Source organism: Schistocerca nitens, chromosome 4, assembly GCF_023898315.1.
Source record: "Schistocerca nitens isolate TAMUIC-IGC-003100 chromosome 4, iqSchNite1.1, whole genome shotgun sequence".
Taxonomy (NCBI): Eukaryota; Metazoa; Arthropoda; class Insecta; order Orthoptera; family Acrididae; genus Schistocerca; species Schistocerca nitens.
Genome location: NC_064617.1, coordinates 385,082,773 through 385,106,342, shown reverse-complemented (window position 1 = coordinate 385,106,342; position 23,570 = coordinate 385,082,773). Strand labels below are relative to the sequence as shown.

The 23,570-nt window shown below is 39.8% G+C and overlaps 1 protein-coding gene across 1 annotated transcript in view; it reads right to left on the bottom strand.

Moving 5' to 3' along the window:
• The window catches only part of LOC126251586 (DNA mismatch repair protein Msh3-like), a 363,938-nt gene that overhangs the window by 177,167 nt on the left and 163,201 nt on the right, over nucleotides 1-23,570 (bottom strand). Inside the window, exon 10 of the mRNA XM_049952118.1 lies at nucleotides 8,287-8,461. Within this exon, the coding sequence (XP_049808075.1) occupies nucleotides 8,287-8,461 (175 nt within the window). The remainder of the gene's footprint in view (nucleotides 1-8,286; nucleotides 8,462-23,570) is intronic.

The window sequence follows — 23,570 nt, the reverse complement described above, 5'->3', positions numbered from 1 at the left end:
GATGATGTAACTTACCAAACGAAAGCGTTGGTATGTTGATAGACACACAAATAAACACAAACACGCACACAAAATTCAAGCTTTCGCAACCCACGGTTGCATCATCAGGAAAAAGGGAAGGAGAGGGAAAGATGAAAGGATGTGGGTTTTAAGGGAGAAGGTAAGGAGTCATTCCAATCCCTGGAGCGAAAAGACTTACCTTAGGGGGAAAAAAGGACAGGTATACACTCGCGCACACACACACATATCCATCCGCACATATACAGACATAAGCAGACATTTGTAAAGGCAAAGAGTTTGGGCAGAGATGTCAGTCAAGGCGGAAGTACAGAGGCAAAGATGTTGTTGAATGACAAGTGAGGTATGAGTGGTGGCAACTTGAAATTAGTGGACGTTGAGGCCTGGTGGGTAACGGGAAGAGAGGATATACTGAAGGGCAAGTTCCCATCTCCGGAGTTCGGACAGGTTGGTGTTAGTGGGAAGTATCCATATAAGCCAGACGGTGTAACACTGTGACAAGATGTGCTGGACGTGCACCAAGGCATGTTTAGCCACAGGGTGATCCTCATTACCAACAAACACTGTCTGCCTGTGTCCATTCATGCGAATGGACAGTTTGTTGCTGGTCATTCCCACATAGAAAGCTTCACAGTGTAGGCAGGTCAGTTGGTAAATCACGTGGGTGCTTTCACACGTGGCTCTGCCTTTGATCGTGTACACCTTCCGGGTTACAGGACTGGAGTAGGTGGTGGTGGGAGGGTGCATGGGACAGGTTTTACACTGGGGGCGGTTACAAGGGTAGGAGCAAGAGGGTAGGGAAGGTGGTTTGGGTATTTCATAGGGATGAACCAAGAGGTTATGAAGGTTAGGTGGACGGCAGAAAGACGCTCTTGGTGAAGTGGGGAGGATTTCATGAAGGATGGATCTCATTTCAGGGCAGGATTTGAGGAAGTCGTATCTTTGCTGGAGAGCTGCAGTCAGAGTCTGATCCAGTCCCGGAAAGTATCCTGTCACAAATGGGGCACTTTTGGGGTTCTTCTGTGGGAGGTTCTGGGTTTGAGGGGATGAGGAAGTGGCTCTGGTTATTTGCTTCTGTACCAGGTCGGGAGGGTAGTTGCGGGATGCGAATGCTGTTTTCAGGTTGTTGGTGTAATGGTTCTGGGATTCCGGACTGGAGCAGATTCGTTTGCCATGAAGACCTAGGCTGTAGGGAAGGGACCGTTTGATGTGGAATGGGTGGCAGCTGTCATAATGGAGGTACTGTTGCTTGTTGGTGGGTTTGATGTGGACGGATGTGTGAAGCTGGCCATTGGACAGATGGAGGTCAACGTCAAGGAAAGTGGCATGGGATTTTGAGTAGGACCAGGTGAATCTGATGGAACCAAAGGAGTTGAGGTTGGAGAGGAAATTCTGGAGTTCTTCTTCACTGTGAGTCCAGATGATGAAGATGTCATCAATAAATCTGTACCGAACTTTGGGCTGGCAGGCCTGGGTAACCAAGAAGGCTTCCTCTAAGCGACCCATGAATAGGTTGGCGTGCGAGGGGGCCATCCTGGTACCCATGGCTGTTCCCTTTAATTGTTGGTATGTCTGGCCTTCAAAAGTGAAGAAGTTGTGGGTCAGGATGAAGCTGGCTAAGGTAATGAGGAAAGAGGTTTTAGGTAGGGTGGCAGGTGATCGGCGTGAAAGGAAGTGCTCCATCGCAGCGAGGCTCTGGAGGTGTGGAATATTTGTGTATAAGGAAGTGGCATCAATGGTTACAAGGATGGTTTCCGGGGGTAACAGATTGGGTAAGGATTCCAGGTGTTCGAGAAAGTGGTTGGTGTCTTTGATGAAGGATGGGAGACTGCATGTAATGGGTTGAAGGTGTTGATCTACGTAGGCAGAGATACGTTCTGTGGGGGCTTGGTAACCAGCTACAATGGGGCGGCCAGGATGATTGGGTTTGTGAATTTTAGGAAGAAGGTAGAAGGTAGGGGTCCGGGGTGTCGGTGGGGTCAGGAGGTTGATGGAGTTAGGTGAAAGGTTTTGCAGGGGGCCTAAGGTTCTGAGGATTCCTTGAAGCTCTGCCTGGACATCAGTAATGGGATTACCTTGGCAAACTTTGTATGTAGTGTTGTCTGAAAGCTGATGCAGAGATTAAACAACAATCTTTAAATGTAACTTGGCTTACACCTGAAGTTCAAGTCATTGGGGAAAAAAGGAAAAGAAAAAAAAAAAAAAACAAATTATTATGGTATGTATTTGCAATTTCTTTTTTTCCTCATTTGACTATTTTACTGTCTAATCAATGTGAGCACATGAAACTTTTTTTTGTCAGCTCCCAGAATCTATGACTATTGATGAGCAGCTCCACATGTCACATGTGGCATGGCTTGTTGAATATTATTTTGGAGGTGTGGGTTGTTGACTCTCTTCTCCATATGAGAACATACCATTTCTTGTCCAAATCCGTCACTGAAAATTTTTCTTATATTGGTTCTGCCTTCCTGGTAGTTGTGATGTTGCTGTGAAAATAAACAGAGTATTCATTATGCTTGTACATGTGTCCAATGGATATCTTTTTGACTCTCACTTTCATTTGTACGTACGTGCCTTCTGGTCAAGATAATAAACTCCTTATCTAGTTTTATTATTGAATAAAACCATCTCCAGCTTCTTTTTATATGTTTCATCTACTGTGACACTGTAGTGCAGAGAACTGAACAGGACGATACTTTTTTGTGCACATAACTTACAAATGATAAACTGTCTTCAAAAGCAAATGATGATGATAAAACTTATCTGAACTTGAAAAGCTTCATTTTTGGTGGAATTCCCCCCCCCCCCCCCCCCCCCCAAATTTCCACCTGCTGTAACCATTTCCCACAATATTTCTTCAAATAAAAGAACTCTTGTGAAAGCATTATCCATAAACATATTTGTAGAAGCTTCTCTTAATTCCTTTGTTAGTGTCTTCACTGTAGCAGAAGCAACATCAGTTTCCTTTGTTTGATCAATGGACAAAAGATGTATTCACCTAGGCAGACAGAATATTCTTCCAATTTTTTTCTTGATAGTACTAATGTGTCTGCAGTAGTAAAATGCATAACTTCTTCTAAGTTTCCCCCCCCCCCCCCCCCCCCAGATAAAGCAGTCCCATGAATTCTTAGTGTAATAGTCACACAACCTGTCCAGGATCATGTGGAATTATCATGATATTCTGCACTCAAATTCTGCTGCATTGTGGCACAGTACTCCACTAGGTTCCACCACAGTCAATACAGAAAACAGCAGTTCTGTAGTCTGTCTCCATTTGGAAAGCCAGAAGACATGGATTCATCATCATGGGGACCATCAATGTCTGAATCACTGTCACCTTTATGATCAGAAAGAGCTCCACCTTCAAGTTGTTCAGGAAAGATTGGTTCAAAACTCTGATCACTTGTGCTGACTTTACATGATGTTCTTTTGGTTATAACAGATAACATAGGACCCATGCTGCAAGTAAGGGATAAAAATACCTGAACTTACGTTAACCTAAACCAAATTTACTCAACTGTAGCTTTTGTAGTATTTCTGGCTTTTCAACACTGAGCTTAGGAGTGCAAAACTGTTAATTGTTGCCAGTATTCTTGCAAATATACTGTGCAGCTCAGATCAAAGATTAATAAATTATTCCAAAGGTGGCACATATGCTAAGGAGACTAAAAGACCTCTCCCATGTATTAGACATGTAGTATTACAAAATCAATAAAGAAAAATATTAAATTTCACTTGCGTCAAATAATGCTTTTCCTCAGTAAGCTTCCAAATGCAGGTTTTGTATCCTGATCAGTATTAGCACTTAACATAAGGAATTGCATTTCAGGTAGAATCAATTAACTTTTGGTTCTGTAACATAATTTTGTTCATTAGGCCTTTACATAAATGTAATATCAATGATCATTTTTGAGCAATTAGCTACCCTAATCTGCATACAATTCATATTAGTTTTTGCAACCATGACTATAAATTGATAGTTCATATTATTTATACCTCTTAGACTCCACCTTCTTTGGAACACAGTTCATTAGGTTTGTCTTAAAGATCGAGTCTGTGCATACCTTGTGGGAAATTAGTAATAATGTTATCTCAATAATCAGTATTTGAGAAGGGGAGGAGTCATGCAATACAAATTTAACAGCCTTAAAACATTATCAGTGGAATACTTCTTCAATTGTTCAATATGCAGAAGTTAAGCCATTGTTTAAGGAAGGAGATAAAGAAATACCATCAAAATTCCATCCCATTTCAATTTTCCAACATCCTCGAAAATTTTGGAAAAAATGTATAATCAGCTTCTTAACCATCTGACAGCAAATAATATATTGTCATAGTCACAGTTTGGATTTCTAAAACTACAGAAAGAATATACTTAATTTATTAGGCAATAAATTACAGGCTACTGGTATATTACATGATTTGTCAAAGGCATTTAACTATGTAAATCACTATATCCTTTCAAGTAAATCAGAATATTAAAGTGTAACAGGAAATGTTGGAAATGCTACAAAATGGTTCAAATCCCATATTTTTGACGAAAAATGAAGGTCGTCACTATGCAAGGGACAGGTATTAAGCTATGAGGCATCATCTAAATGGGAAGTAATTTCATATGGTGTCCAACAAGGTTCCATCTTAGGGTCAATCTTTTTCTTGTGTATAACAATGGCCTTTCATCTGCAACATTACCGGGTACCACATTTGTTTTCCTTGCAAAGATCAGTTAATGAGAGTGAGTGAGAAGTTTAGAACTTTTAAAAGTTTTATCACCAGTATATGCCTAAAATTTGATGACAAACAGATATATGTTAGTGTTAAATTCTTGGGACTAAAGGCTGATAACAATTCAACTGGACGGAGTATATCGAATAACTGCGTAACAAATTCAACTGGAAGAAGCCAACCACAGAACTATTTAAGTGCCTAAACAATCTATATTTGCAGTGCGAATGTTGTCAGACATATTCCACAATGTTATACGGGATTATTTCTTGGTAAGCCCATCAAGACAAGCTCAAGTTTTCCTGGTCCAAAAACATGTAATTAGAACTGCTTGTGGTGTACTCTCTAGGATCTGTCAGATGCCTGTTTAGTGAGAACTATGGATACTGACTACTGTTTCCAAATAAAGTTACTTCTTAATTACATCTATCATTAAATATATATCAGTTTTTCAAAATAACAGTTCAGTTCATGGAATCAATGACAGAAATAAGAATAATCTTCACAAAGATATAACTTCAGTTCAGAAAGTTGTCCACTATTCAGGAACACTCACTGTCAATACCTTGGTAGCAGCCACAAAAAGTGTAACTACTAATAAATTTCCATTTAAAAGGAGGCTGAAGGATATATTGGTGACCAACTACTTTTATTGCACTGAGGAACTTCCTAGTAAAACCCACAGATGTGTATATGTAACTAATAATATCAAATAATGTGAGTATTTGTACAATCTGACTTCTGTACAAATTCAGTACAGTAATGCGATCATTGGAAATAAGTGCTGTAAAATGATTTTTTCATTGTATGATGCATGGTTACAATAGCCTAACACTTATCATGTGCAGTTCAGTTTATTGAACATATACATGTTCTGTGACAAATTATTTATTGCCTTTTAATTAAAAATACATTAAGGTTGCTGTTTACATTCATTTTATTCCACATCCACAAGGACCATTTCACTTGGGATCTGTGGAAGGTACATTAGCATTTTTGCTTTTCTTTGTAAATATTTGTTGTTTCTTCTAGTCTTTCTGACACGTTCTGCATCCTGGATGATCTCCCCACTATGGAGCTATTGGAACAAAAATCAAATATAATCTAATTTCTAATCTAAAAAATGCCCTTGAGAAGTATTGGCCTGTGTTTGTTACATCTATATTAAAAAAAATATTGATTATGACACTTGTGTTAGATTTATAAGATTCCTCATCATGGACAAAACTTTTTCTAAAAATATATTTGCTTCTATAAGCTTACAATCACAACATTCACTACAATCAATCTTATATAGTTGAATTCTATATTAAGCTCAGTCTAGTATAAACTTATACCTAACTTTGAAACTGTAACTGAATCTTTAACAAATACCCTGGTGTATTAATTTTTTCTTTATATTTCTGTACATAATGTCTCCAATTTCCTAGTGCCCAATTTAGCTGCCTGTTAATGAATGATGAAACACACACACACACACACACACACACACACACACACACACACAGAGTGAACAATTACAATACATCAAAAATGTTTTAATTTTGACAGTTTATTGTTGATGCATATAAAATTAGCTTGCAACAGTGTAACTCATGTTTTCAATAATTCTTTTTCTTTCTTTTGTCAGTCTTACAACTTTGAATGATGGAAGTTTCTGAACTATAGATTTTCTGTAAAAAAAGGAGCTGCTTCCTAACTGTACTCATACCTCAAATCCATAAGGAGTATTATTCAAATACATCACATTTTTAATTATGTTGCTCACTTGCTCACAAAGAAATTTTTTCCTTTTTAATTTTAGTGCATGCCATTTCTTGTGTGCAAATTTTGATGTAGCTTACCTGTACCCATTAAAACTCATTTTTAGAACACAGTAGCTTGATATGAATAATGGTTTTCTGTGTTTTTTTATTATCACACAAAACTGTGACTAAATTAACATATGAGGGACTGTAGAAACTATGATGTTTATGCCATTATTACATATGAAGGATAGTCATAAAAAATTTTATTATTGTCTGGAAAACGTCATGCTGTGACCATGAAACCTGGTTTGGTTTTAGTCCTCCACTACATGTTCACCCTTCAATGCAGTATGTTTTTCCCAATAATGGATGACCAAGCAAAGAACTTGATTGCAGAAGTCTGCATTTGGCTGTTCAGTGAAATTAGGTGGCTCAGAGAAGCAGCTTTTGTGACTGTTCTTGTGCAGAATAAGCTGTGGCACTATTGTGGAACAAAAGCATGTCCTTGAACAACTTCCTGTGACATTTTGTCTGGACAGCCTCCTGTAGCCCCTTCAGGTGAGTGTGGTGGTATACTTCTGTGGAGATTTGCCCTTATGAGCCTACTCTATAAGCACCTCACCATGGCTTTCCCAAAAAATGCTCAACTTCACCTTGTGATGCTATGAGATATTCTTTACAACCTTTCCCTAGAGTGGTCGGGTCTTCGATGGCCGTGGTGTATCTATGTGTTTACATTGCTTACTTTGCTTTTTGTCTTAGGGTCATAGTGACACATCCATGGTGATCAGGTGGCTAAAGAAGTCATCTGAATTGGCCTGACACAGCCACAAGATTTACATTTCCACTGGTGGTCTGATTGAGAGGGCTTTTGAATTTGTGTGAGCAGCTGCAGAGCCCAGCAGGTAGCAACTAGTTTGATGATGAAAATGACATGTAAGATGTTGAAAACTGATCCATGACTGACATTCTCTTTTCCACTACTGCCCTGATTTTGATTCACTGATCTTCAAGCAGAAGAGCCTTCAATTCTCTTGTAATTCCCATTTTTTCACAGAGAGATGATCTGTTATTTTGTTCTTTATCATTCAGACTTGTTTCTCCACACCAAAAGTGTCACCAGCATGTAATCACTGTGTCATAAGACTGTTTACTGTTGCTGTACTCTTGCACAAACTCAGCACTGGTCACTGCAGTATCATTCCCCCTAAAATGCAGAAAACAAATTATTGCACGATACACCACATTATCAATGGGCTCCGCCATTCCGCTGTGGCTCCTCTACTGATATGCTACAGTACTGTAGCTCAGGGATTTCACTGCACTGTAGGACTGTTTGCATATTCTTGTAAATAAACAAAAAATTATTACATAACTTTTTTTTCTCAAGGTAATAATTAAAACTTTATAACTGCCCATTGTATATTTCCACTATACTGCATTGCTGTTTCATACTACAAATTTAATGGAATAATTGTCTCTTTTTCTGGGAACAACACTCCTTGGAAGATCAGGTAATAATGTTTTATCATGAATTATGAAAAGATGTTGGCTGTTGACAATGGCTAAATACCCCAATGATTGTCACATTTCGTCGTAGAAAATATGTAATTGTCTGCCCACTTCTCCTGTTCTTGGCTTTGATGACTCATCAGACCTGAAGCTGAGTTATTAGTTCTGTTTTAAATAGTTTCATCTTTCATTTTTTTTTTTAAAAATTAAATAATCTGTGCTTTTAACATCATCTTACAACAGTTACGTAAATAACAATATGTTCCAAATGTATACTCACTCTGTGATAAGCTACATTTGTAAGTCCTCTATCTAGATCTGGAAGGCCTTTTAGAATGTCGCCCAGTAGAGGAGTAACTCTGCAGTTAGGGTTGATCAACTCCTGCACGGCATCCTGCCGCCTCAGTACTTCTGAAATATCACGGGAAGGTTGTGACAGCCATTGTTCCAGTAATCTGTAATTTCCATAAAAATTAAAGGTTAAGGAGAATTTCAGTGTTCAACAAAATCAGCTACATCTATTTCTGTTAATATAATACAAACCAATTCTCCTTTTTTTGTCTCAATAACAACCAATAACTACCTTTTTCTTCTTTACATGAAAATAAGGAGACTTTCAAAATAATCAGTGGAATTTCAGTAATGTATACCATATAGAAAGATATTACAAAATGGAAATTCCTGGATGAAAAAATAAGCACAAAATTGAGGACATGCAATCTTTTCTCTGTGGATGAATAAGATGTGCCACATAGCTGCACATAAAAGGTCAGAAAACCACAGTACCTTTCAAGGTTTGTAATATAGATTTAAAACTGTCATTTGAACATTTCACTGCTTGTTAGTCACTATCAGCTAATAGACAAATATTATGTTTAGGAGGATGGTCAGGTTCACCTCTACTTTGGCTGCCTGACTTTAACTTGATGTGTTTATAGTAACTATAGGAATACACACCAGACGGCATGCTAAATGGAGAGGACAGGAATGGCATAATTCGGAACTCTGATCCTAGTTATAAAATATATATATGTATATATGTATATGTGTGGATGGATATGTGTGTGTGTGCGAGTGTATACCCGTCCTTTTTTCCCCCTAAGGTAAGTCTTTCCGCTCCCGGGATTGGAATGACTCCTTACCCTCTCCCTTAAAACCCACATCCTTTCGTCTTTCCCTCTCCTTCCCTCTTTCCTGATGAGGCAACAGTTTGTTGCGAAAGCTTGAATTTTGTGTGTGTGTTTGTGTTTGTTTGTGTGTCTATCGACCTGCCAGCGCTTTCGTTCGGTAAGTCACATCATCTTTGTTTTTAGATATATTTTTTCCACGTGGAATGTTTCCCTCTATTATATAGTTATAAAATGAAGTTGATTAAAGGCTACAATTTGGTAAAACTAGTAACAGATTGTTGGCGGGAAGCATAAATTACCAATTCACAAAAACATAGAATATACAGCACACACAGAAAATATAAAAAAGGATTAAAAAATCAGCACCCCTGGCAGCTGGGCATGGAACTGCTGAGAAAGCTGGGATTCACTTGCTAAGAACACTGCACTGTACTGTAAACTACACTACACTGAAATTCGCATTAGCTTGTGGTGGCTGACGTGTAGACTGCTACATCATCCCCCCAGGCAGAAGTAGAGTGTCACCCTCAAGGAATCCCACCGAGACGTACACCTGGAGGCCAGAATGAGTCATCCACATTGGAGGAGCAACTGCATTGGGAGGCAGATGCTGCAATGGTGGCACTTGCAACGTAGCATCTCCATCCGAGGTGGGCAGACACCTCTATTGAGCCACTGTCATTGGTGTGGAAGATATATTCTAGTCAGACAATTATAGCCTTGCTGTTCACCATAATTTCAATTTGTTTGTGTAAGTCATTAGAAACTTTATATGGGCCAGAATATGGGGCTTGTAGTGGCAGTTAATGCCTTCCATGCAGAGAATAACATGTGTACAATGCTCGAGATACTGGTAAACGAACAAGGGCAGTGTGTCATGCTACAAAGGTTCTGGAGGATGGATCCTGGAAACATCCTCTCTCATGTGATGTAAAAAATCTGGCTTATCTTATGTGGCTGCCTCTATTACATCTGTGCTGACAAAATCACGAGGAAGGTGTAATGTCTCACCATAATCCAATTCTACCACTTATGAACTGATGTCGTACTTGAATGTTGTTCACAAGCTCAGTGGTACCACTGGTAGTATCGATGACCAGGTATCTTCGTGGCATAATGGCACTGCCTTCAAACAATTATGCCAGCATTTGATCATCCCACTGCTTGCTGTGTGGTAGCAAGTGGTCTTATTGTGGGTATAAACACAAAATCAGCATTTGATCACTGTGTTGCTTGCCTTGTGGTAGCAAGTGGTCTTATTGTGAGTGTAACAACAAAATTTGGGCCTCTAAGCAAACCATTCTGATTCAAACTAACATCCGAGGTGATATGCAGCAGACATCCAAACCTCATCAACCGTGTCAAAGTAAAGGCGAAAGCTTATGTCTCGACTGTGACATTATCAACCAGTACTGCTTCAGGCCAATGGGTATAATGGTCAGTCATCATTAATAAGTACCTCTCCCTGTTCAGTGGAGAAATCAGTCCAACAACATCCAACTGTACATGGGGAAAGTGACTGGTGGTATCTGGGAAGTCATCAGTTGCGGCTTGGACAAGGCAGTTAATCTTGCAGCGTTGACACTCGAGACATGATCTGACTCATTCCCAATAGTCTTTCTGCTTGTCCAGGCAAACAAAATGCTGAGACACTAGATGAAAGGTTGGATGCACTTCTAGATGGCACAACTCATGGATGTTGTTGAGAGCTTGCTTTCTGAATGTTGGTGGCAGGAAAGGATGAGATTGATCACAAAAGACATCACAGTACAGATATGTATCTTCTCCTGGTATGTCCATGAGCTGCAATGTCAGTGCTGATGTTAAGTTGTTATCATTCACACTGAACTCCTTGCCTTCCTGTTGCACTTGCGCAAGTGCAAAAAAATCTATTGGACTCGAGAAACTGCTGACCCATAGCAGACAGTCTGAAATGCCATTATTAATTCCAGATACTTGTCTAATGTCTGTTGTGAACTGGGCCACAAATTCAAGATGATTAAATTTCCAGGGTGAGTAGTCTGCACTGTTCCATCATGATGTAAACGTCAAGGGCTTGTGATCCACATAATTTGTAAAGACTTGCACTTCAACTTGTGGACAAAAATAGCTAACCGCCTGGTACATGGCCGGAAGCTCATGGACACATGTACTCAATTTCCTTTGTGAAGGTGATGTTTGTGCGAGTAACACATCAGTGGCTGCCAGTTATTATCCACCCACTGTTGGAGTGCCACACCAATGGTTGGTTGGCTTGCATCCACGACAGTAGTTAGTGGTGTAGCAAGCTTCAGGTGTGATAAAAGCACTGAGTCAGCCATGTTCTTCTTTGCAGCCTTGGGCCTTGCTAGCTGTGGTATTGCTTCTACCTCCTCAGTCAGAGGAAACAAGCCCACAGCTGAGATCTTATGACCAAGAAACATCACTTCTGGCTGCCCAAAAACACACTTGGCTATTTTCAGTATGGCTATGTATTGTTCTAGTCATCTGAATACCTAATGCACATGCTGAATATATTGTTCCACATCGGCAGAGAACACCAGGACATTGTCAAGGTATGCAAAACATAACAGTATTCCTTGAAGAATAAAATCTATAAATATCTGTCACGTTTAAGCTGCACTGCATACACCAAATGTGATAAACATTCTCTCGTATAAACCAAAAGATGTGATTATGGCAGTACAGTAGAGTCTCGGAGTGAACGAGACCGGAACCACCTCAAACTATTGAAAACTCGGAATATCGAAATTTAAATGGGAAAAAGAAATATTATGATATTGTAAGTAATACAGGTCAAAATATGAACTTTTATTTTAATAAAGTATTTACACATGCATTTGCATTGGCAGAATAACAATAATTATTTATTTAGACAAGTAATAGTGAAGTGTCTTTTGTTTCGTGAAGCTGCAACGTTTCCTCATGGCAATGTCATGCCACCGTCTCAGGAGCAGTAGGTCAGTTGGTGTCACCTCAGGCTGTTGTTCCACGTAGCATATGGTGGCCTCGGGAGCAGCGTAGCCATCGGTGTGACTCATCATCGGTGCAGCCTCTGCCTCATCTTCCTCGTCACTCTCACACTGCGATGGAATGTTAAGCGTGTCAATTATAGAAGAGTCTGTCACTTCCAACTGTTCATCCGAATTTAACCATTCGCCTACTTCCACCTGTTCTGCCTCTTCACACTCTGGCAATCTTCTGATTAAATTACACAATGGTTGATCGTCCTCATCTACTAAATCTTTAGTTTCTGTGTCTGGCATACTTTCCTGTGGAATTTTCCACCATGACTTAGAAATTGTGTCTGACTTTATTTCGCTCCAAGATTTGCTAATCCAGTACACAACGTCCTTCAAAGTCACTTTCTTCAAAGCTCCTACAATGCTTTTGTTGTCTTTGGAATGCAGGATTGACTGTAGCAATCACCGTCGATCCTTTTTTTTTTTAGACATTCCAGAATGCCCTGATCCATGGGCTGAATTAGACAGGTAACGTTTGGTGGAAAAAACAGGACACATTATCCATGAGCAAAATTGCTTTGCATGGCAGTCCCCTTTCTTTTAAAAAAATTCTTGCAGTCAGGTACAAATGAGTTAAAAAACCAGTTCCTGAAGATTTCCTGATTCATCCAGGCATTATTCTGATGTGTATAGACGACCGGAAGAGCTAAGATGGATACATTCTTGAATGCTCTTGGCTTGACTGACTTCCCAATCACAACTAGTTTTAGTTTGTGGTTTCCGGTTGCATTTGAAGCTGCCATAACTGTGAGCTGCTCTTTGCTTTTTTTGTGCCCAGGAGCACTTTTTATCTTCACAAGAATCAAGTGTTCTCGCTGGTAACATTTTAAAACTTAGCCCAGTTTTGTCACCGTTATATATTTGTTCAATAGACAAATTTTTGTCAGTTATGATTTTTTTTAAACTCGACTATAAATTTTGAAACGGCCTGAGCGTCACCAGAGAGTTTTTATCCACATACGTCTAGTTGACGCACTCCATACCTCTTCTTCCACTTGTCAAGCCGGCCCACACTAGCGGCAAAATTGTCATCTCCTTCCTGCACCTGGTTTCTGAAAAACAAAGCTTTTTCTTGCAAGATTGGGCCAGAAATTGGAGCACCCTTCTGTCTCTGTTGGGTAAACCACATGAACAATGCCTCTCTTGTTTTTTCGTAGTCTGACTTCTTTATACTTCTTCAACTGAGAGATTCGTGTGAGCATTTCTGTGAAGAAAACTGTTCCAATTTAAGTTGGTTTCTTCGCCAGTCACCAGCAGTAACTTCACCGACGCCATATTCGAGAGCAAGATTTTTTTATTGTTTCTCCTCTGTCAAGTCGTCTTAGTGCTTCTAATTTTAAATGCAAAGGCACAGATTTCCTCTTTTTTTTATACAGCACTCATCTTTGTAAGGTGTACAACAGAACACACAGTCAACAAACAAAACGACACACAACACTGTACAGTACAGGCACTGGGAACTACAGCAGCGTATCAACTCCCCAGTTTTGATCGTCAGCAGCCGGCAGCAGTCGGGATATTTTGTGCCATACTGACAACAGATGTTCGTGCAACAGGGCAGCGAGCTAATCGTCAGTGTTGATTGCATTGTTGTCTGCTTTGTCACTGAGCTGTACTCTCCCTATTTATCTTTTGCAATAATGTTTTCATTATTTATCTATTTATCATGTCAGTAAAAAAAGAAAGTAGATCGTTGCAACTTCTTCTTCTTCTTCTTCTTCTTTTTAGTGGCTCGGATTACTGGAAACTCAAACTATCGAGACTCTACTGTAGTGGGTATGTCTTCCATGGCTATCAGTTTCTGAGTATATGCCTTCACCCAGTCCAGGACAGTGAATACAGTCACACCATGTAGAGCATAATTATAATCGCCTACAAGTGGTACACGTTATCTCTCAGGTACCGTTCACAAGTTAAGTGCATGACAGTCAATTCCTGGGCAATAGGCTCCACTTTTATTTGGCAGCAAATGTAATGCTGAGGACCACAGGCTTTTAGACAGGCACATATCATGTCTTCACATATCACAGAATCAAATTTGGCCTTCATTACTGCTGAGCAGTCTAGAGTCAAATGTCTTGGCTGACATTGCACAGGGGGTCCACTGTTGTCTTTATGTGGAGCACTGTGCCATGGGGTATGCACTTAGGAGCACCAGAGTCGCTGGTCAAAGTCGGGTAGTTGCTCAACAACTCTACTTACTCACCCCCAGAAGCATGCAACAACTTGGCGCTGTGAAGTGTTGTGCTGCAGTAGAAACTGGTAACCACTAAGCCAGTAACACCAAGTGAGCATTTACAACGTCTGGAAGTAGTCGACAGTGCTGTGCCAGGAGGCCTGCTCCAACAATCACCTCAGTGACTACCGCAATAATGAAGTCCCACGTGTACGGGTGGCACAGTCCAAAGTTGGGCTCCATTTGCTGAGCACTGTACATCATGACTGAAGAGTTGTTAACAGCAGGCAGACAGAAGGCAGTTGATGGTCAGCAACAATGCATGGATGTCGGAGTCAGGATGTTCATATCTGATCCAGTATCTATTAAGAATTTCATGCCAGGATCTCTGTCAGTTACAAATAGGCACTTGGAGTATTCTAGCAGTTGCTTCTGCCTTCTACCAGCTACCACTTGTATTTGGGTGAGAGCATGTGATGAAAACTTCTTTGCATGATCACCAAACTGGCAGCAGTACCAGCACATCTGTACATCACTTTGTGGATCTGTGGCATCAATAGAAGTTCTACACTTTTAACATTTCCATTGCTGACAACAGTGCACTGATCTGGGTGCACAACAGTTGAACACAGTTTGCTGCGATTGAGTCATCGTCAGCCCTTGCTATCGTTGTTGCAGTGGTTGCACTGTTGTCCCATACTGTGACTGCACTGAGCTGTGCAGGCGCAATTGCTTCTTGTATTCAATCAGCCAGCTGTGTCATGGCGTCCAACAGCATGCTAGTCTGCGGGACAATTGTGGCATTTATCTGTGGCAGCAAATGACTGCTCAACAGCATGCACAACAAGTTATCCAGTACAGTGACTGTGTCAATCTTACTGCACAGGTGCTACTGGTAATGTGATAGCTTTCTATTGCCCATCTCCTCTTGAGTAAGAACTTGCTGTACTCAATCCTCTTGTAAAGTGGCCACTTGTGATATCTATTCTGACTTGAACTTGGTGTAAGAATCGATTTCCGGTGGCGCAATAATTATGTCTTGCACCTCAGCGGCAAATCATTGGTTGAGCTGGCTTACTATAAGTGTGAACTTTGTCACGTCATCTATTATTCTTGCACAGCCAAAGTTTCCTTTACTTCTATTTGCACAAACCAAAGGATGGGATTACCAGCCCAGAAAGATGACAGATGGACTGCTATTCTCAACACTATTGGTTCTTTGATCATTTTGCAATTCAACTGAGATTCTGCTGATCATGTTGGGGTCACCACTTGTCAGGTTTAGCTCTAGTTTTGGCTAACTGACTTTTGCTTGATGTGTTTGTAGCAACTAAGTGAATGACAATTGTACTGCCTCTCTGAAACTTTATTAGAAATGCATGTCTAATGTCATTCTTGTAAATGGAGAGGGCAGAAATGTCATAATTCGGACTCTAATCCATGTTATTAAAAGGAGTCGATTACAGACTAGAACTTGGTATCACTAGGTAACAGCATGTCGGCAAAGAGCATAAATTACCAACAAATACATAGACTTCAGGGACATATAGAAAACATGTAAAAGCATAAAAAAAAACCAGCACCCCTGACCACTGGGCATGGAATTGCTCAGAAAACCTCCATTCACTTGCCAAGAACATTGCACTGTAGAGTACAATACAATACACAACACTGAACTTCACATTAGTGCAATATGGCTGACGTGTAGGTTGTTACAGTGCTATGTCTACGTCCTCTCAAAAAGATAAGTTACATAGCTAAAAGTTAGTTCAGTATAAATTACATGGCTGTTCCACAAAGAGATGAACACTGTTTGAGCTTTGATAATTGAGGAGGTAGTAATGATAACCTGATCTAGTTGTGATTATTTGGTACTCCTATGACTTGTGTTGTAGCGCCTCAAGAATTTCGGTGTAAATTCTAGAAACACTTGGCCTTCAACTGTCTCGAACACCCGATATTTTAGGTATGAGTGTGGGAGAGTGAGAATGTTTCTACCGATCCACCTGTTTCTATTTGCAGGTTGGATGTCCGTTATTAGAAGACAGTAAGAGGGGCGAGTCACTGGCGACGACAAGTGTTTGCCGCCAGTGCCACAGAAGATAAGATGAAAACTCAAGGAATAATTATGTAGTATTCTTTGATGTGTTAGTGTCTGTGCTGATTGCAAAAAAGACTAATGAACAATTGAATATAGATTCTATGCACATTCATGTATTGGACTCGCTTGAGACTAGAAACCTTTTTTTTTTCACATCTTACCTCTGCATGAGGCAGGATACATGTGATGTCTATAAATTATTGGATTATTACTATGATATTGAACTTGTGTTTTATCAAGTCTGATGTTTAAAGACACCAGTTGGCTTGTCACAGTTTACTAACTTATGTGTAAAATAGTAAATGTTGCTTTGTGTTGAGAGATGAAAATATACCAAGAATGAAATGAAAGTTTTCCACGAACACACAAATTATTTCAAGAATAGAGAAGTAGCTTAATAAATTCCTGTAATCCACTATAGTCTTTGGAGAAGAAGCTTTTGGGAGATCGATGTAGCTGATTACCCCGAGAAGAGAATTGGCTGCACACAATACGTAAGTCAACTGCGAGAGACGTGTGAGTATTGCACCTCAGTACCACACTGTTTCGTGTCATCCGAAAAACGTTAGAATGTGGCAACCTAAGCAACAGGACCCAAAGAAAATGGGAATTTAAAGACAGAAAAAGAAAGAAGATATCAGGCATTACCATAACAACCAGGCCTAACAAGATACGAGGACGGTTTCCAGTAATCATATTGAGTCCAGTAAACCAATGGAAGAAGTTGGGAGTGCAACACAATAAAAGATGTGAGAAAGTAATAATGGAGAAAACTGGAGAGAAGACCTCAACTTTTTGAATAAGAAGATTGGGTGTGGAGAGTAAGCAGTCTTCACATGCGTACATCGCACCGACGCTGACTCAGTAACCAGCCACCGATGCCTACTGCACCAGCTGCTTCTCACCGGTACTGACTCCGCGTCCGCTTGCCTATGACGACACTGAAACCAACATTCGATGCCACCTGCGGTGATTACACATTTGCTCACCAACGCAGCTAGAACTCTATGCTGGGTGAGTGTAAACAAGTAATTATTTGGTAAAAGTTGAGGGGATGGTTGAATGATAAACTGTTGTTATAGTTATTGTACTCAGTGGTGAATTTTCTTTTAGATGAAACTAGGTCTAAGATCGATAAAATTAGGGATCAAGAACAGCAACAAACTTCAGGATCAACTATGGCCAGTGAATAGGGACACACCAGACAGGACTGAAGTGGCAAATTCAATCAAAGGACTAAGACTAAAGTTAGACTCAGTAAAGGCTCAGTTAAATGCTAGATTAGATGACCAAAGTGCTATGCTGGATGACTAGAAGGCTGATCCAGCCACTCTAAGTGAAAAATTAGATGTTCAAAGTGAAACCTTGAGCAGTCAAGCAGCAAATATAGTTATATTAAAGACTGAATTTCACTCTTTAAATAATAAGATAGAATATCTAAAGTTAGATTTAAAGAGTGAACTCACTAGTTCTTTGAATACTCATGTTAATCAACTATTCACTGAATTTAACAAGAGACAGGAGGAGCAACTTCAAGATTTAACTAAAAAATTAGAATTTGACACCGAAGATAAATATAATAATGTAGAATCTGAATTTAGTGAAAAATTAAAATTTTGTGAAAACGTACATAATGTTAAATTTAATTCCATAGGGCAGGAAGTGAATACTTTGAAAGAGAGGACAGAACGACCTAAGGAAGTAATGTTGATTATTCAATATCCCAGGTGTTACTACACGCATTGTTTGTTCGCGAGTAGATAATATAGGACGAAGTTTTAAAGGAAAAATGGCCAACTTGGACATTACAGATTTAAGTAGTTTGGCGAAACCATTTGAACTAATTAAAGATCAAGAAGTTACCGAGAGTATAATCTCCAGAAACATTTTCGATGGTTGCTTTTTCCAAACCTAATGATACTAACAAGGTTATGGACAACTTGTGCGAAGAATTCAAACTTGTCCATGACAAAGTAGAAAATAGAACAACTTTACCTAATAATGTGTTTCATAGTAAAGTGGTGATTGCTTTGTCATGGGGAGACTAATGCATAAAATTTAATGAGAAGTACTGGTTTGTACTTGCTCAAGTGAGGTTAATATCAGATCCATGGCATCCAGGCTGAGTCACATCTGTCTCCCAGGGAAAATTAACATTCTGTGTTAACGGGCAAAGTGATGACCATCAGATACCTAGTTGTTTTCAGTGTTTCTTCTGTACTATTTTTTGTGCACCGAATGCCCTTCAAATCTTAAATTATTCTGTAATCTATTCTTGAATTCTTATACTATCCTATTATCCACCTTTAGAGAAACATATACGAGGTGCATTCAAGTTCTAAGGCCTCCGATTTTTTTTCTCCGGACTGGAATGAGATAGAAACATGCACATTGTTTTAAAATGAGGCCGCGTTCATTGTCAATACGTCCCAGAGATGGCAGCACCGTACGGCAGATGGAATTTTACCACTAGCGGCGAGAATGAGAACTGTTTTAAATACTTAAAATGGCGACGTTTTCCTTACTTGAACAGTGTGCAATCATTCGTTTTCTGAGTTTGCGTGGCGTGAAACCAATTGAAATTCAGTTGAAGGAGACATGTGGTGATGGAGTTATGGATGTGTCAAAAGTGCGTTCGTGGGTGCGACAGTTTAATGAAGGCAGTACATCGTGTGACAACAAACTGAAACAACCTCGGACTCACACAAGCCGGTCTGACGACATGCTCGAGAAAGTGGAGAGAATTGTTTTGGTGGGTCGCTGAATGACTGTTGAACAGATCGCTTCCAGAGTTGGCATTTCTGTGGGTTCTGTGCACACAATCCTGCATGATGACCTGAAAATGTGAAAAGTGTCATCCAGGTGGGTGCCACGAATGCTGACGGACGGCCACATGGCTGCCCATGTGGCATGTTGCCAAGCAATGTTGACGCGCAACGACAGCATGAATTGGACTTTCTTTTCATCGGTTGTGACAATGGATGAGACGTGGATGCCATTTTTCAATCCAGAAACAAAGCGCCAGTCAGCTCAATGGAAGCACACAGATTCACCGCCACCAAAAAAATTTCGGGTAACTGCCAGTGCTGAAAAAATGATGGTGTCCATGCTCTGGGACAGCGAGGGCATAATCCTTACCCATTGTGTTCCAAAGGGCACTACGGTAACAGGTGCATCCTACGAAAATGTTTTGAAGAACAAATTCCTTCCTGCACTGCAACAAAAACATCCGGGAAGGGCTGCGTGTGTGCTGTTTCACCAAGACAACGCACCCGCACATCAAGCTAACGTTACGCAACAGTTTCTTCGTGATAACAACTTTGAAGTGATTCCTCATGCTCCTTACTCACCTGGCCAGGCTCCTAGTGACTTTTGGCTTTTTCCAACAATGAAAGACACTCTCCGTGGCCGCACATTCACCAGCCGTGCTGCTATTGCCTCAGCGATTTTCCAGTGGTCAAAACAGACTCCTAAAGACGACTTCGCCGCTGGCATGGAATCATGGCGTCAGCATTGTGAAAAATGTGTACGTCTGCAGAGCGATTACATCGAGAAGTAACGCCAGTTTCATCGATTTCGGGTGAGTAGTTAATTAGAAAAAAAATCGGAGGCCTTAGAACTTGAATGCACCTTGTAAGTTGATCAGTTTTCTCTTGCTTCTACATCCTTGTCTTTACTTGGCTGAAAAGCAATGGCTACTGCAAGCCATTGATATCAAGGCCATACTGCTTCTTGTAGTAATAGCAATATGTGATCATATCAATATTCGTGGTATCAAATGGGTTACGTGGGCTTCTGTTCCACATTATGTCATCAACTCGATAAATTTTATTGTTATATCAAGTCAGGACTGAAGCACTTATTACTGATTTCATAATATGCTCCTTAGAATCAGTTGGATTCCGATTGGATATATCTGCAATTACATCCAGAACAGGCTGTGTTCACAGTACTTGTTAGTGCCCAATAAGTATTTAAGTCACCTTCACACTACACTCTAGTCAGCGGTGGTCTAGAATCTCAGCATCAACGTATAGTTAGGTCTTAATTTGGCCTAAACTATTCTTGGAGAGGAATCAAGTAATATTAGATTAATAGAATATGGAATTTTATATGAATCATTACATAATTGTGATAACATGATATATAATTTTTACCCTTTGTGAGATATAATGAAAATGGGAGGGTTTGTATCACTTTTGGAAGGGGTGGGTAGTGTAAGTAAAAGCATGACCAACACTAATCCCACACTCCACCTTTCAGACATCCCTCGCAGACAAGTGTAACTGATTCTTCACCATTTGCCATTCCATAGGTGTTGCTAAGATTTTTCTTTGGGGGCTTCAAAGGTGAAGGTGAGAATGTCTGTTCTGTAGGAGACATTTAACATCATACCTCCTCTGGCTTTCCACTAAAGTATTGGCGAAGTAGGGATCCTGCGGAAGGGGGGTAGAAAGGGTTTTCCTGTCTTTGGGGCAATATTCTTTCCCTTCTGCGATCTTAGCAACCGCTTCTGCTTTTTCCTTTCTTACTTCTCATCTGAGTACCAGTCTATCTTTCTCTTTCCATATGCATATACTTCTATCACTGAGGTGCTTCTTGTTTTCCGTGGGTTCCAATAATCTTCAACTTGTTTCATATAAGTAGGCTGAAGAATCAGGATACACAAACACACATCCACATACACACAAAGATATACTTAAACACAAACAGGAGAATTATGAATTAGAAACCTGAAGTGATGTCAGAACAGCCAAGGGATGTAGGGGAATAAAGATATATGTACATCTGAATAGATGCACATATTACATTGTTGATATGTGACAGTTCTGCATCACTATTTTTTTGTCGCTCTCAAATATGTATTTACATGTATATAAAGACAGTAGAATAAACAATCAACACACGTGCTGTGCTAGTCCTTTGAGAAAAGGGACAGTATCTACTAGGAGTTGGTAAATACAGGTAGACATAGCATCTACTATGTGTGGGCATGATATCTGTCTACATAGTAGGAGTGAGGAGTGAAAGAGGACTCTAGGGTGTTAGGGGGGTATTGGAAAGTGGAGTTAATGTATAAAGTAGAGTTGTAATTTCACCAGAGAATATTTAAGAATAGTATTCATAAAGATGTATGCTAGGGCAATGAACCAGGAGGCCTAATCAAGAAGGATATGGAGGGTGTACTCGACATTTATTGGGTGAGAAAAAGGCAGATAGGCAGACCTATGAAAGGCTGACCTATAATACGCGGACAGGGGCACCAAGAAGGGGATTGACCTGTACCATAGGAGAATAGGAATAAGAAAGGGGCGTACCTAGCAAAACTGAAGGAGAAAGGGTACTCCTAGGATCAACCCATGTAAGATATAGGTACTGTTCCTAAAGGGAAAAAGGGCCGTATCATGACAGGAGTCACACATTTAAAGGGATGAGTCTGGTAGGTTTGAATTCTATGCAGCACTAGCATTTTTACGTTTTAGATTTACAAGTGTCAGAAGAAGGGAACACTTTTATTCTACCCAGAGTTCCTCCAGATTACGAGAAGTAATGAATAAGTACATACTTAGGAAAAGTAATATGGGAAATAAGAACAAAGCAGCAGAGCATTCACAAGTTATGTACACCTGCAATTTATGATTGGAAGAGGAATAGAAAACAAAACTTTGGTACTCACGAATTTTTGGAGATTGAAAAGAGATAACTCCAACATGGATTGAAAGGTTAAAGTTTTATAATTGTGATAAAATACGCCCGGTTATTAGTAGAAAGAGATGTACTGTTAAAAGATAAAGAATTATGTTGTGGGATATTATTGTACATAATGAATATGTATAAAATATTGCGTGTTTAAACTAAGGGGAGGGATATGTAGTACCTCAAGAATTTCGATGTAAATTCTAGAACACTCGGCCTTCAACTGTCTCGAACACCCGATATTTTAGGTACGAGTGCGGGAGAGTGAGAATGTTTCTACCACTCCATCTGTTTCTATGTGCAAGTCGAAAGTTCGTTATTAGAAGACTGTAAGAGGGGTGAGTCACTGACGGTGACAAGTGTTTGCCGCCAGCGCCACAGAAGATATGATGAAAACACAAGGAATAATTATGTAGTATTCTTTGATGTGTTAGTGTCTGTGTTGATTGCAAAAAAGACTAATGAACAATAGAATATAGATTTCTATGCACATCCATGTATTGGACTCGCTTGAGACTAGAGAATCCCCCCCCCCCCCCCCACGTCTTAGCTCTGCATGAGGCAGAACACCAGGACACATGTGATGTCCATAAATTATTGGATTGTTACTATGATATTGAACTTGTGTTTTATCAAGTCTGAAGTTTAAAGTCACCAGCTGGCTTGTCAGAGTTCACTTACTTATGTGAAAAAGAGCAAATGTTGCTTTGTATTGAGAGATGAAAATATACCAAGAATGAACTGAAAGTGTTCCACAAGTACACAAATTATTTCAAGAATAGAGAAGTAGCTTAATAAACCCCTGTAATCCAGTATTGTCTTTGGAGAAGCAGCTTTTGGGAGATCGACGTAGCTGATTACCCAGAGAAGAGAATCGGCTGCACACAATAAGTAAGTCAACTGCGAGAGACGTTTGAGTATTGCACCTCAGTACCACACTGTCTCGTGTAATCCGAAAAACATTAGTGTGTGTAGCCATTCATTTGTTTTTGTTTTGTTTAATTTTCAGTTGCCAGTAACTACATGTAAATAATAAGATGGCTGGAAACTTTCCCTAAAACAAAGAAAGTGGATTTTAAAGTGTTATTGTAAATTTGAAAACATGAAAGAAGTGCACAGATAATTGAGGACAGAGTTTGATACTGCACTAATGTCATGTATAACAATAATGAAACTATGCAACAAATTTAAGAAGGAAGAAAGTGTGCATGATCTGAAGAAGGAATGGCGTGGCAGGAAGAAATCAGTTGCACATGAAAGAGGGTCGGACACAGTGGCAAAACCTTTCAAAAATTCCCCAAAGAAGTCCATATGGCAAGTTGTGCATGAAGCAGGCATAAGCAAATCAAGTGTTCAGCACATTTGAAAGCAAAAAAAAATTGAAACCCTATATTCCCATGTTGTTTCCTATGACAAATGATGACTATCCAAATAGGC